This window comes from Astatotilapia calliptera, chromosome 23 (genome assembly GCF_900246225.1).
Source record: "Astatotilapia calliptera chromosome 23, fAstCal1.2, whole genome shotgun sequence".
Classification (NCBI taxonomy): Eukaryota; Metazoa; Chordata; class Actinopteri; order Cichliformes; family Cichlidae; genus Astatotilapia; species Astatotilapia calliptera.
In genome coordinates, this window is record NC_039323.1 from 13,848,413 (window position 1) to 13,863,091 (window position 14,679).

Genomic DNA, 14,679 nt, shown 5'->3' on the forward strand with positions numbered 1-14,679 from the left:
GGAGGTGATCAATTTCTGAGGGAACCCCCACCTACCCAGCCACCCACCCTCTTCTCTCCCCCTCGTCTCCCTGACCCCTCCACTTCCTCCTCCTCACTTCAACTAGCCATAATTATTTTGCAAAAGAGCTCCAGAAAAAGAACACGCAGAGTAATTTCTCTTGCCCAGTTATGAAAAGCTCATTAAAAAAGGCCCGGAACAAACAAAGCTTTTCCTGTGAGGCCTCTTTTCAAATTCATTTCATAATTTTCCTCTGTTTTAATCATTTATATCAATTAATCATTCCTTGGTGGAAAAGACATTCTTTGCAATCTTCCGTGGGGTTTTTTTGTTCTGCTGAGTGAGAGGCTTGATGAGAATGTCAGGAGAATGTGGCTCAAACCAAGGCGGAGTAGCACCGGCTTTGCCAAAAGGGAAATCAGCTTGATGCAGCGCGATCTCTTCGGAGCTGCAGGAATAATTAAACAATTAAAGTCAAGAAAAAGATCATCTTTATACATCTGACGTCTTTCTAATGAAGCCAGGGGCATCTTATAAGAGAGCCGTTTTGTCATGTAAAACCACTCAGCCTGCTGAATCTCAAACAGGGAAACTTTTCTCCAATAGCAACTGTTTTTGGTTAAACTGAAGACGTCACTTGTTTGCAGCTTTTCTTTACAAGGAGAGCAGCCCCCCGCCTCTCTGTCGTGGTGTCGCCACCATATACATTTCATTTTTATTAAAAAAGCGTTACAGTCACCTTCAGTTGATGGGATCTCAGAAGTGTCACGTGATGGTGGAAAAACTCAAACTGAAGGAATTAAAAGGATCTCAGCCAAATCAGGTCTTGCAGATTAGCCTTAATAGGTGTTGAAACCAATGACCCGAGGCTTAATGAGGTTGTAAACGACAGCAGGCCTCGCTGCGATTTTTTCCAGTGACAGACGATGGCGCCACTACGCAGCTATTAGGGGGGCTTGATATTTCCCAGAGGTTGGAGTCACCCTCGGTAAACTAAGTAGTTATTGAATGTCAACTAATTAAAGTCGGGCGTGAGATGAATGCAGCCTACAGGATGTTGCTATGCAGCTTTCAGTAGTCCCGACAATGGAGACAGTTTGATCTGTATATTATTACAATGCTTCATATGCAATCTCTCCATGTTCGAGTATTATGGACGTTTAGAAGAGATAATATATTTATCACGGTGATATTGAAGCTCCTTAAACAGGACACTGAGCTTATTCTACGGATTTTCTTTGTCGTATAAATCCGCTCTAATCTCGTCTCTGCCCCTGATTTGGCTTGTATACGTTGGACTGCTGCGTGTCTCTTCTCTCCGGTCCATCTCACCTCCGTTTCCATCCTTCTCTGTCTGCGTGTCCGAGTCAGTCTCGCCTCCCTCTGATTGGCCAGAATTGTTATTCCTCTTAAATGGACCGCGCGCGGATTGGCTGCCGAGGCCCTTTCGTCACGCGGCTGAAGGGGCTTTTTTACTGGAGGTTTCTTCCTGTCAGCGACACATGTAGAACAAGCAGCTAACGGGACCCAGAGACCAGAGCAGAGGACAGTCAATTACAGCTTCTCTGCCTGCCTCCGTGTTTCTGTTTTTCCTCCCTCCCTCTTCTCCACGCACTTCTCCAGCTCTGTGGACACAACGGCATGCGCAGACCTGTAATTACGGCTTGTGATGGACTCGTTTTTGTTCCAGCGAGAAAAAGAGCACTAAAAGCGGCAGCAGCAGTTAAACGGGAAGCATCCAGTGGAAATACTATCTGATAACTCCATTTGCTTGCTGAAGAGCCGAGCTCGAGGGTTTCGCTGCCGCGCGGAGCTGGAGGCCGACGACCGCGCGCGGTGTCGCGTCCGCTTTCTACCTGTACTTTTTTGGGGTACTGTTGTTGCAGCCTACCTGTTCGCCTACCTGCCATTCAAGCCGTCAACTTTACAGCCATTACCCTGAAAGGAGACAAACGAGGTGGGTGTTTGCCGCTGGTACAGCTGTTCTGTGTGTTTGCGCTGTATATATATATTTTATATGTATATATGCTACCTGCAATTGTCCGTAGTTTTCAGAGTGGAAACAGTCGGTTTTGAGTCCGCCTGTGTCTATTTTAGGAATGCCTGCGCTCAGATGTGACAGCGGACATTACACTGGTCTTTTTAAAGGACTCAGCTCGTAGTAATTGAGATGTGAAGCTGCATTTCTTTTATTTTCTATTTCAAAAACAAAATCAGGCAGCGGACAGAAGCTTTTAGCACATGGCTGTCTGATATGTTCCCCCCCTCCGTCTCTCTCGCTCCCTCTTCTATTTCCATGACTTGGTCTCCAAATTGCTTGCCCGTGTAATTACTTGAGTTAGCCCATTTAAGTTAAAAGCCACCCCCCTCCTCTTCCCCTCCATCCCTCAGCGGAAAAAAAGGAAACTCCTCTGAATGAAACTTGATGATGGCCCCGTCTTGTTTATCCGGGAGTCACTTTCAGGTCGGCTTTTTTGATTCATCTCCTTTTAGATTTAATCAGCACTAAGGTACGCTGTGGTTTGTCCCTAAGAGCCATCGCTAATGGGCTTACTGAATGCTTTTCTCTGTGCACCCCCCACCCTCCCTCTTCCTAACTCTAATTAGCCTACCTGTCTTTCAACATAGATTTGGCTTTATCCAGGCGAGGCTGCCTGACCAAATTGGAGAGGATTACATTTGAAAGAGCCCACATTAATTTGGTGGGTGAAACAAATGCCTGCATTTCAGTAGATTAGAACATTTAACATCATTACAGCGTGTGCACATCGCTGTATCAGGGCTGTGGTGTAGATGCGTGATCATATACTTGGCTGAGGTCAAAGGCTCATGCAGCATCAGAACTATTGTGCCAAACATCAGCCTCTCTTTACTCACTCCCTTGAGTTTTGCTGTGGACATCACCTCTTTGCAGAGTGAGGAATTGTGCGCCATTAGGACAGCTCAACAAAGGCCCATGCTGTGTAATTGTTCCTCTGGCCCCACAGTGTTATCAGTGAATAGACATTCATCACAAGAGGTCTGATGAAGCAACAGCGTAGAGATCAAGGGCAGATTAATTCACTAAGTGACTCGTGGTTGTCTTGTAGCAGAGATCGGGCTTCGCAGCTGCAGATACAACATGTTCAAACAGCTGATAACTGATCAGTTATGACAAATGTGTCAACTCATAGCTGTGTAAGTCCTGACCCTTGTGTGTACAAAGCAGTCCTTGAGTGTAAAAGGAAAAAAAATAATAGTCTGAACAGCAACCTGTCATGGTTTCTTCTGTGTGTTCTCAGGTACGATGGTGAATCCCGGAGGCAGCAGCCAGCCACCACCGGTGGGCACAGGTTCTCTGTCCTGGAAGCGGTGCGCCGGCTGCGGGGGCAAAATTGCGGACCGTTTCCTCCTTTACACCATGGACAGCTACTGGCACAGCCGATGCCTCAAGTGCTCCTGCTGCCAGGCCCAGCTGGGTGAGATCGGCACATCGTGCTACACAAAAAGTGGCATGATCCTCTGTAGAAACGACTACATCAGGTGAGGAAATCACCAGGTTGTGTGTTCAGTTTTCTGTATTTTGCTTGTGCAGCCTTACTGAGCAAGTTTGATGTTTAAACATCTTGCATGAATTTAAAAGGAAAAATTGTGCTTCTCATAGCCCGTAGAACTTTTCTTCTGGATTATATTAGGCTGTGATATTAAATCAAGTTAAAAGCAGGACTAAGCTGATGTAGATCTGTCATGGTCATGCAACCGTCCGCAAAGTTTGGTGCATTCCTGCACGACATGTGTCTCAAATTGTACTAACGTCATCAGCGCTCATTAAGGCATCCTGGTTGAAGGCTCTCTGGCCTGCCCTGAAAGACGCCAAACGTGGCGCCATGTTGACAGAGCACAAAGCAAAAGGAGAGAGTCTGTGCAGGTCATAATGCGGTCTGTCCTGTTTTACAATCAACAAAAGAACAGAAAACTGGTCCTAAATGACTTGAGTTAGCTCTGCAAGAGACACGGACAGGATCTGTGTTCAGTGAAGGCTGTTTTATAAAATTTTTTTAATACAGTGGAAAAAGGATCATTTAATTAGCAAAGAGAGCCTTTTTAAATATTCAAGTAGGTGTGCCAGACACCCAACCAGAGCTTGTTGATGACACTCATTCTGGTCATGTTGAGCAGTCTTAAGTGACGAGAGAAGGTGCAGTTTACTGAAAGTTGACATGCATCCTTGACTCAGCCTCATGTGCTAGACTGGTATGGATTTTTAAGCCAATCAATTAGCCATTTGCTAAACTTGAGTTTCTATTCATGCAAGACAGTCGGAGAGTCTGCTTTTATTGTTATATAATAGAAATGCATGCTCATATTCTAATGGATGGAACCGCACTCCAGTTAACGTACAACGCTGCTATCAAATCTGCACGGATAATTCAAAATCTAAAGTGCGCCTGTGCGCTCTCACACCCACCTCATAAAAAGGATGGGGAAGTCAATGGGGTACTTCATTCATAATGGGACTATAACGTAATTAAAATTGGAAGGGGGGGGAAATGTGGATACACCTTTCCACTTGTAATGAGAGCATGCTTGGTGGAAGAGCTAAAACGCACATTATGGAACCATGAGATCTCTGTGGAGATAAAGACAGGAGCGGGGTAGGAAAAAAACATCTGACAGTGAGTCTACACAATTAAATGCTTTAATTATAGTCCCCCTCCATTTCCTTTAGTCCTGATGGGTTTTATCTAATGAGATCTGGTCCCTGGCTTGTATCCGCTCCCAATGACGTGTCCGAAATGAATGAGAGCCACACTGCAAACAAAACATTTAATTAACCAAATTGGCTTTTGAGAGAGAGCAAGAGAGAAAGACAGAGAGAAGAGGGATTATTGTGAAGGCCATTTGCTGCTGTTTTTTTCCCCCTCTTCATCTTAAAGGGGCAGATTCATATTTGTAATAGAGTGCTAAACAGCTCAACATACGTTCTCAGCTGCAGCTTCAGCTTTATATCCATACAGCTGATTTAATAATGCTCATCTGACTGATCGGGAGTTGAGTCGTATGCCTGGCCTGGGATGATAACCCATCCCCTGTTTTTCATGCAGCGCTTGTCCCCAAAAGCTTTAACTTAAAGCCAAAGTTGTGTTTGCTGTAGGGATCATGTTGTTTTAAGCTGGAGGTGATATTATTTCTGTGGGCTGCTAGTAGAGGGAGAATTAATTTACTTGTGGCTGCTGGATTCAGGGAGAATGTGTGTCCCCTTAATTGAATAAGCCTAGGTAATTAAATGGCACTTTTCCAATAGAACGTGTGAGGTAAATCTAATAGTTGGTTATTTAATATCACTTTGAAGTCTGCCCACTCAAGCACTATGACAGCACAAGAGAATGTGAACTATTAGGCCAGGGGAGGAAAAAAAAAAACGGGATCTCAGAAATTAATTAAATCGCATGCAATTTAGGGGAAACGTTTATCTTGATTTGTCATAACAGAATTAATTCAAGGCCTTCAATTCACTTGGGGCCAGATCTGTTACTCTGAATTAACCAAGTGTAATTTGGCTGATCCCCCACCGCCAGCACCACCCAGCCTCCGACTCCAGCCCTACACACCCCCCCCCCCTCCTCCTGAAACACATGCACATCACAGATTCACGCGAACCCTCCCTCATCCTCGCAATCTCCCCACCCCGCCCTGTCCTACCCCCCCTCCACCCTTTTCTCTAATGCAGCTCTTGCCATTATGCAAAGCCCCGCTTCAGTATCAATATGGCCTAGTGCTTTTAAGGTGCTTTGGCTGCTGATGTAGAGAGGCATTTTTAATGGACTGTGTTGCAGAAATCATTGTTGTGGGGTAATTTTACCCTACTCAAAGGCCTTGGTGAATGAGGTCTGCATTTACCAGACAGCCTCGCAGCAAGCTATGCTATATTTCACCCGGCAGTCAGCGCTGAAATGAAATCCAATAGTCATTGCCTGCATAGGCAACAGACAGGTCCAAATGTGTTTTTTTGTTTGTTATTTAATTTAATCTAAGACAGATTCACAAGGGCGGAAGACGACAGATAAATCAAGATAAAGCCATCCCCGAGAAACGTAGTGAGTAACTGATTTTTTTTTTTTGTTGCAAAAAGCAGAAACCAGATGTGTCATTGCAATTAAGAGTCCCTTGGCCTTAATTATACTGACCTGGGGTGTTGGCTTCACCTCAGCGCTGTAGTTCACTGGCAGAAGAGGCCATTAGAGCCCAACTCTAAACCGATGCAGCAACTTAATTGAGCACCTAAAGGCTTTGGCTCCTAAATCAAATACTATCAAGAGCTATCCCCTGGTAAAATAATTAACCCGGTACGAGTTTCACACTGCGCCCAAATGTAAAAAGGCTGCGGTGAAAACTCCTTTTGTCCTTTGTTTCCTCACCTCTCAAAAGCTTTCGCACAGGAGGAAACTCCTCGAGCAACATATTCAACAAGAGCACGAGGAACATGTTTTCAATTTGAGCGAAGTTTGAATTTCGGAATGAGCCGGCTTTGATATGCAGAAACATCTTGTGGGGAAAGTGTAGTTTTGCTTCTCCACACACACACATTGCAGCAGAGCACAAGAGTCTTAAAGCAAGGCATATATGTTCATTTCCACTGTCATGTTTGTCCCAGCGAGAGCAGAGAATTGGCAGTGTTGTGACGACGGTCTCCAGTTAATTAGTTTCTGAAATTGAGTTTTGATGGAGCCATTCCAAATGATGCCAAGACAAAATTTGCTTCAGCCTAAGCTGCCTTATTGAAAGCCATTTCTGTGTCCCTTTGCAAAGAGCTCTGGCTTGTTTGTTTGTCAGTTTTTCTAACAACTGCTCGGGTTATGGTTGGGATGGTAGAGGCATTTATTCCCTCTTTGTTAAATACATTTCATAAAAAATGTCTTCAAGAAGGTCTGCGCAGAAAGACACTTTGATCTTGTTGTTCTTTCTTTCGCTTGTTAATTTTTTTCCCCCCAACCAAACAACTTTATCTGATGCACGCACGCCAGTGTTAACCACTCCCCCCCTATCCCTTTCTGTCTCCATCCCTCTCTCTCCCTCTCTCTCCTTCTCTCCGGAGCATGTCAGATGCCGTGGTCTTATTTGATTGCTTAGGAAAAGTGCAGTGATAGAGCAAACACCCGGTGAGATATGATGACAAATGGGTCCAGATCCCAGTAAATTACTTTCTGCTCAAATCGAAATTTCATTCAGTTTGCTGCTCACCGAGATGAAGTAATCTAAATTGTGGACTCAGAAGGAAGATAGAAGGGAAGCTGGAGCAAGCATTTCATTATCAAGAGGCAGAGAGAGAGAGAGAGAGAGAGAGAAGGTTAGGGACGAAAGAGATGAGCAGAAGCAAATCTAAAGTGTTGACACCATGATTGAAAAGGTTAACCCATGCACATTATATATCAACCCGAGTAGCTACGGGGTTTCTAATGGAAACACGGCACTGACGGAGCATTCACAGGAGTCCTAATGGCAAAAGCACTACATCTCCGCCTGGATGTACAATCAAATCCTCTTAGGTCCTTATTGCTTATGTTCCACGTTATTATTAGGCTGCAAAAAATGTGCAGCCAAAGTAATATGCAGTTTCAGTGCTAGATGCTTGTGGAGGGCAGAGTCGTGTTGGATTCATTTTTCCTGTTGATACTGTGATGATTTTCTATTTCTTCTGCTGTATGTTTTCCCTTCGAGGCAGAAATGGAGTTGGGGGGAAACTTAGCGCCGGATACACTTTTCATTCAGTCACACACTCTGCAGAGAAAAGTGTGGACAGTCCATTACACAAGGCTAAATCTGTGCAGATGCATACAGCAGCTCCACAGTAACACTCCTTCTTCGTCCCTTTCTTCCCCCCCCTCAGATTATTTGGGAACAGCGGAGCTTGCAGCGCCTGTGGTCAGTCTATTCCAGCCAGTGAACTGGTGATGAGGGCACAGGGCAATGTGTACCATCTCAAGGTAAAGTCAAGTTTCCTCTCTGGAGTTTTGAACTTGATGAAGTTGGAGTGCTGCACAGTTTAAAGCCTTTGTTTTGTTTTTAGCAGCGATGCATCGGTTATGAAATCCTGGGCCGATGTTTCAAATAACATTTTTTTTGGAGATAACTGATGGTGATCCCATTATTTTCTTTCATTTGTAACTTCATATTTTAGCATTTTGCCAATATACCGATATCAATCAGCTGAACAAACGGATATTCAACCGACACATCAGCACACTCCTAGTTTTCAGTTTTGTGTATAACAGTGTTTTCCTTAGTATCGGAATTATCTCTTTGAAGAACACACAAATCAGCATCACATTGAATTAACTTTACACTAATTATGTTGTGTGCTTGGCTTAAAATGTCTCTGTTGTGGTCAATAGCGACTACTGTCTGTACGGAGCAGGGCTAATGAGATATGATTAACAGGAGATCCAAAAAAGTATTAAAGCAAAAACTTTAGTTTGAATTCAAATTGGTGTAAAATCCAACTGCTGGAGTGCTAAAACAATAAGCGGATTAATCATTTAATCACCATCTGTTCTCATGTTTAATAATTAAAATTTTCAGCTTCTTGAGTAATGTTAATCCATTTAGCATTTTGATATTATTTCACAAAAAAGGAAATTTTATAGCATCACTGTATTAAAATGTTGTGATGAAAAATGATGTGAGCGTGTGTTTGAAGACTTATGAAACAGACCTAGGATCAGTTTTGATCTTAGCTATGAGAAAACATTAATATTTTGTGTAGATATTTGGTTGAAGCCTCAAAGTCTCTACAAAAACTATAGATTGCGTATGAAAAATTGATGTAGCTGCCCTGATGTTAGTCATTGGGTTTTGAAGCCTCTGTGCTTAAAAACAACTATATTTCAAATTTAAAGTTGCCATGTTTAGGCGGGATGAGGGCATACTGATTTATCGGTTAATGATGGTTAGCTGTTCATTAAGAGAAAAACAGATTTTTGTACCATGCATTTTTAAAGCTGTAAAGCTGGACGTGTTAGCAGGAGGAGGGAGGCTGTGGGGGTGACTTGTTTGTGGAGCAGAATAAAGTGGACACTACAGGATCTGACCTTTTTTGGCACTTCAGCATTAAGGCTCAGGTGTTGCTGCAACAGAAACAAAGAAATGCTTGGCTATGAAACTTTAACATGACGTGATGTCCCTAGTGGTTAAATAAGAGTACTGCAATTTGCACATGTATGTATCCAAGGCTGAATTTTGCATGATATCTATCAACAACGTGACAAGATTTCTCCTTGACAGATGTAAGGAAATAAATGCCAGATGCAAGATCTTTGAATTTACAGATGTGATGTGGTGTTCTAGTGTGTTAAAATGTAAAAAGTCTGTTTTTTAGCTACTTGATAACATTACTGAGAACAGGGAAGCTATTTAGAAACCAAATGATGGTTGTGTCTTCCACAAACACTAAATCTTAATGTGCGCTGGCTTTATTTAAGGAGCAATTTAAAGGCAGGATCCTTTAATTGAAATTGAGATTTAGAGATCACAGGCGCTCAAGTCACAAATAAGATTCTTGGAACCTGCTTAAGCAACATTTTTATCCTCAGCTTCCTTTACAAGTTCAATGTAAACACACTACAGGGAAGGACCTGTAAGACCTTTAAGATCGGTTCTGTCTTTGTTTACAGTGTTTCACATGTTCAACCTGTCGGAACCGGCTCGTCCCCGGGGACCGGTTCCACTACATCAACGGCAGCCTGTTCTGCGAACACGACAGACCCACAGCGCTCATCAACGGCCATTTGAGTTCACTGCAGACGAACCCGCTGCTGCCCGACCAGAAGGTAAGACCCCCATGATGGCGGAGGGAGCCCCGCGGTTCTTTGTGGTCTCATTTCAAAGTACAAGACAAGCAGCAAAAGTCATCAGTCAGCCGGAGTCATTAGCAGGAAAAGGAAAAACATCTGTAATTTTCACGGCAACATTTTTCACTCTGTTTATATTGATGTCGTCGATTCGACTTCACTGCAAGGCATGCAGCCGATATTAAATCTTACAGAGCAGAGATGAATTTTATTTTTAGACAGCCAATGGATTTTTCCATCATTCTTGTTGGAGGACATGAACTTAGAAAATCTGTATTAACTGTCAGCACAAAGCATGCGAAAATGATGTTTTTGTGTACCGCTGCCCTCACACTTTGTTACCAGCAGACACATATTTGACTCATTGTGAATTTATTTTGCCGTTCTGAGCCAGACGTCCACTTACATTAATACGGAGTGTTTAAAACCGAATTTGACTTTTCTATCAACACGCCTGGGATCACCTGGGTTAAGTTATTACTCCGAGGCCAAAAATGTGCATCCGAGTGGGGGCGAGAAGCGAACACAGACAGCAAGCTGCAGCAGCATGTATATCATGAAAGCTGTCATCATGGCTTTCCCTGATTTGATCTCGATGCCTCCAGTGAAAGCAAAACAGAAGGCCTAATCATATACGAAGGATAACTTCATTCTTCAGGATAGCTTCATTGTGCCTGCAGCAGATCTAATCATTTTTGCCTCACAACAAGCAGCTTTATTGATACCTTGTCTGCACATAGAGCACACTGAGAGATATGGGAGGTGTTTGGAGTGTGTCAGAGTCTGACTGAAAGAGGAATTATATTGTTGGGAGCATGCATTTCACCTTGAGTGGTTCTGTGAGTAGAGGAGAGGTAGAACTCCATTAAGCCCCCCCACATCCCTCCTCCCCTTACGTCACAGGCCTTTTAAGGGCTTGTCACTTTTACAAATCAGCTCTTGGAGCTCTAAGAGCTCCTCACATTTAAATTGAAAGCCGTTGCATTATCTAGCTTAATTTTAAATGTCTGTTTAAGTCCTTGCTCCCACCCCCAGTGTCTCTTGCAGCATGGCTGGTGTAGTAAATATGAGGCCTCATTGTTTATTTATGCACTAACATCAATTGTAGTGAAAACTGCTGAATTATTGATGCTAAAATGCAATCTGAATATTGGCCCTGGTGCTTTAATTATAGCAGAGAGCGAATTATTAAATAAACAGAGACTCATCGCTCAGTGGGAACAGTCTCTGGATGCTTTTGTTATCTGCGCGAGTGAAATAAGGAGAATTATTCTGCCGCTCAAGCACTTTATCACACTGTATTTCTTTTGCTCGAACAGAATTTCGACAGCCTCAAACAGCAGAGGCTTACAGCAGGATAACAGCCCTCTGAATCAATACGGCTCCAGTGTATCGGCCTGAATATAGAAGCTGGTTTAGCAGAGGAGAAAATGAAGCAGTCACAGGGTTATCTTCTGACCGTTGTTTTGATTATGTGCGATTTCGCTGTGACATAATTGGTGTTGTTCACGATCATGGCGTAGGACATGTGATGCTCATTTATTAAGCTTTCTTCCCAGCTTCTTCCTAATCTCTTTGTTCAGAACAGACAAATTACCGCTCTCATACAGAGCTGCTTTGACCCAGGGGAGAGGGACCCTCCCAGCGTCAGTCACTTTAATTAGCCCCCAAGTAGGAGTTTGCAATTACTAATAGATTGAAGCCCTCCTAGTGATTTGAGGGATGAAGGGAAAAGTAAATCGCCCCTTCGAATCGCGGAGGAAAAAAAACAAGAAAGATGAAAAAGTTGAATGCTGCTGGTACCCAGACAGATAATTGTCTTTCCTCCCCTGCATTTTTCTGTTTCAAAGGACTGAACACCTCCTGCAGTTATGTCGGAGCGTGGTTCTAATTATACCAAAGAGAATCGCTTCATGAATGCACTTTTAGTTAATGCAAAGTAAATGGGACACCAGATGGTTTTCAAAGCCTGGCTGATCAATAAATTAAACACTGGAGCTGGTGGAAAGTTTATTTATCAAGGGGTGAAACATTTATGACATTTTGTGAACTGATGCTCTTAATGACGGCTTGATGTCTGTTCTCATTTAAACTTTTCCCTTTTTTTTTTTTTTTTAATTTTTTATCGCCCTCTCCTTTCAGGTGTGTTAGGCGGGAGCCGTGCAGGAAGCAGGATGTGTGCCTTCATTTTAACCCTTACCCATTGACACCCGAGACAGTGTGGATCAGCAGCACCCCGGCCTTTTTAGCTGTGCCCCCAGGCCCTTTTGTCCTAAAGGAATCCTCCTCACATCTCAACCAGTAACCTGACTTTTTATTTCTGCAACTCATACCCAGCGCTCAGCCTTCAATCCTTGGCTTTTCCCCAACTGTGGGTGGATACTTGCACTTACTACACCTGAATCGGGACACTGCGGACTCTGTGACCTTGGGACGATTTAAAGGGGGGGAAAAAAGAAAAGTGAAAAAAGGGGGAGACCGATCCGAATCCTAGAGGACTCTACGGGAGGAGAAAATTAAACAACGTGACGAGACTATGTTGTGACTGAAGAGAAGGAACGAGACTAATGAGGTTTAAAAGGCGCAGGCTTTTCAACTCTGCACATTTGTTTAAAGACATTTTGGGGGGAAACCGGGACTTTTTCATTTTTCCTCTCCTCCTTTTCTATCCTCATTTCCCAGCAACATGGTGTTTCCACTTTCTATATTTTAAGTGTTGTCAAAGGGGAATGTGTTTTTTGGTTTTCTTTCTTTCTTTTTGGTGGTATATATCTATATATTAAGATGGGGTTTAAAAAAAATCTGTGGCATTTTGTGGAAAACAAATCATGAACACTCTCTTGGTGTATTTGTAAAACTACCATGTATGTACAGTATGCATGTAAATGTCGTTGTCCAGGCGTGGCTACAGTACATCTGACCCCTCCGCACTCAGCTCCTCCCTTTGAAACTCATGGCAAGCTGAAGAAATTTGCTCATAGTCAGTAATGTAGAGATCATCACCAACATTTAAATGCTGAATGAAAGAGAAATTTATTTGTGATATTTTCCGAGACATTTGCTCCAGTATGGTGTATTTAAGTAATAAAAATATTGAAGATTTAATAGCCTCCTTAAATTCATTGTAAAGCTTCAGTGTCTCTAATTAGCTAAACTTGGGTTTTTAGATGTTGTAATGAGTACCTGGCTAATTTTGTCTATTCAAGTGGGCAAAAGCCTGATATCAGCATGGCTGAAAATCCTCTATTGAACATCCTGCAGCACTGCCATTCAATTCCCAGCCTCGCAATCATAAAGGCGCATGATGAGCGTCTAACTGAAAATGGATAAACATGTATCCTCTCTTTTCTGTTCGGATGACCGTTTGCTATTCATCACTCTAATACCTGACAGAAATGGAGGAAAATGTCCCTTTGAAGATTCAATTACTGCAGAGAGGGAGAGAGGTGTCTCTTTCTGGCAGGCACAAATTGAATGGGCTATTTGCAGAACAAATTGGTGTTTGAAGTCCTTGCAAGACCTAATAGGTCTGAAGGAGGGACCCGGTAATGGCTGATGCGCTTATCTGCGGAGTCTGCGGCCTCGCATGAGCTCGCTGCTGCCGCTGAAACAATGCTGCTCTTCTCCAGAAGGAGGCTTTGATGCAAAAAAAATCATCTCGAAAAGGAAAGGAAATGGACCTGAAGAGTAAACAGACCCTTGTGTTTTAAATTGGAATTTCAATGGCATGAAAATCACGCCGAGTGGATTTGTTCTCGACCTTCTAAAGCACAACCTAAACATAGCGATTGTTAGCAATGCGTCACTTTCAGAGTCCCGGTTCTGAACATGCTGATCGAAGTCTAGCCAAGTATCTAATACGACTCTGATGCGCAAACCTGAACAAAAAGAAATATTAAAAAAACAAAACAACAAATACACACCTGTTACCTTGAACATCACAACAAAAGGCTTTAATGGAACTAACAGCAAATCCTTTGGGTCCTGTGGGGCTTCCGGGATGGGGGCGCAATGGAGAGGAGTGCTTGGTCTGTGGTGGTGTTTCAGGAGGTGGTACAAGTCAGAATAACACAAATGGAAGGTCCCACGTTTCCCAGCAGGACACTGAATTAACGCTCACGTCACTCATCTCTGGTTTTAATGTTGTGGCCGATTGGTGCGTATAACAGATACACTAAACAGGACAATGTAACTAAATCCGTGGCTCAGGTAATAGATGGGCTTCGATCCCGTGCTAAAGTATCCTTGGGCAAGACGCTTGAATGCCAACCTGCTTGCTATGGCGGGCGAACAGCTTGCATGGCAGCTCTGCCACACACCAGACCATTTAACAAACAAGTCGTTTCCTGGCAGGAACACCACTTTAACATTCTCGATTTGTATCTCTTTGCTTGCTTGCTTGCATTGTTTGAGCATGCAGGTACTCGCATGTACCTGACAAATGTCTAGCTTTGATTATCCATACATCACATTTTCCACCTCAGCCTTTTTTGTAATATTTACATTTTGTTAAATTTCCAGCACTTCCGCTCAGCTTTCTTTCTTTCTTTCTTTTTTTTCACAGACAAATCGACGGGAGATGCACATCGATACAGGTGGAGGGAAATGGCTTTAATGGAACGGAGCCATAGTTAATGTTATTAGTAACACCTGTGCCTCTCTGACTACGACAAGCCAAAATGTCTTCCAGTGTGACGAAGGCAAGGCAGCTTATTAATGCTGCACATTTCATACACAGCTGCAGATCAAAGAGCTTTACTAATAGTGGAAAAAAGTGGGCATATTAAAACATGAAAATGATTATTAATAATGAGGAAAATGCAACACCAAATTGAGGACAGAAGTTCATTTA

General features: G+C 43.1%; 1 protein-coding gene across 1 annotated transcript; it reads left to right on the top strand.

The window, feature by feature from the left end:
- Window positions 1-1,428: 1,428 nt before the first annotated feature.
- Window positions 1,429-12,932, top strand: lmo4b (LIM domain only 4b). Its single transcript, XM_026159418.1, has 5 exons — window positions 1,429-1,957; window positions 3,282-3,522; window positions 7,868-7,964; window positions 9,651-9,806; window positions 11,970-12,932. Exons 2-5 carry the CDS (start codon window positions 3,287-3,289, stop codon window positions 11,976-11,978), a joined length of 498 nt encoding a protein of 165 aa, XP_026015203.1. The 5' UTR covers window positions 1,429-1,957; window positions 3,282-3,286; the 3' UTR covers window positions 11,979-12,932.
- The last annotated feature ends 1,747 nt before the right edge of the window (window positions 12,933-14,679 follow it).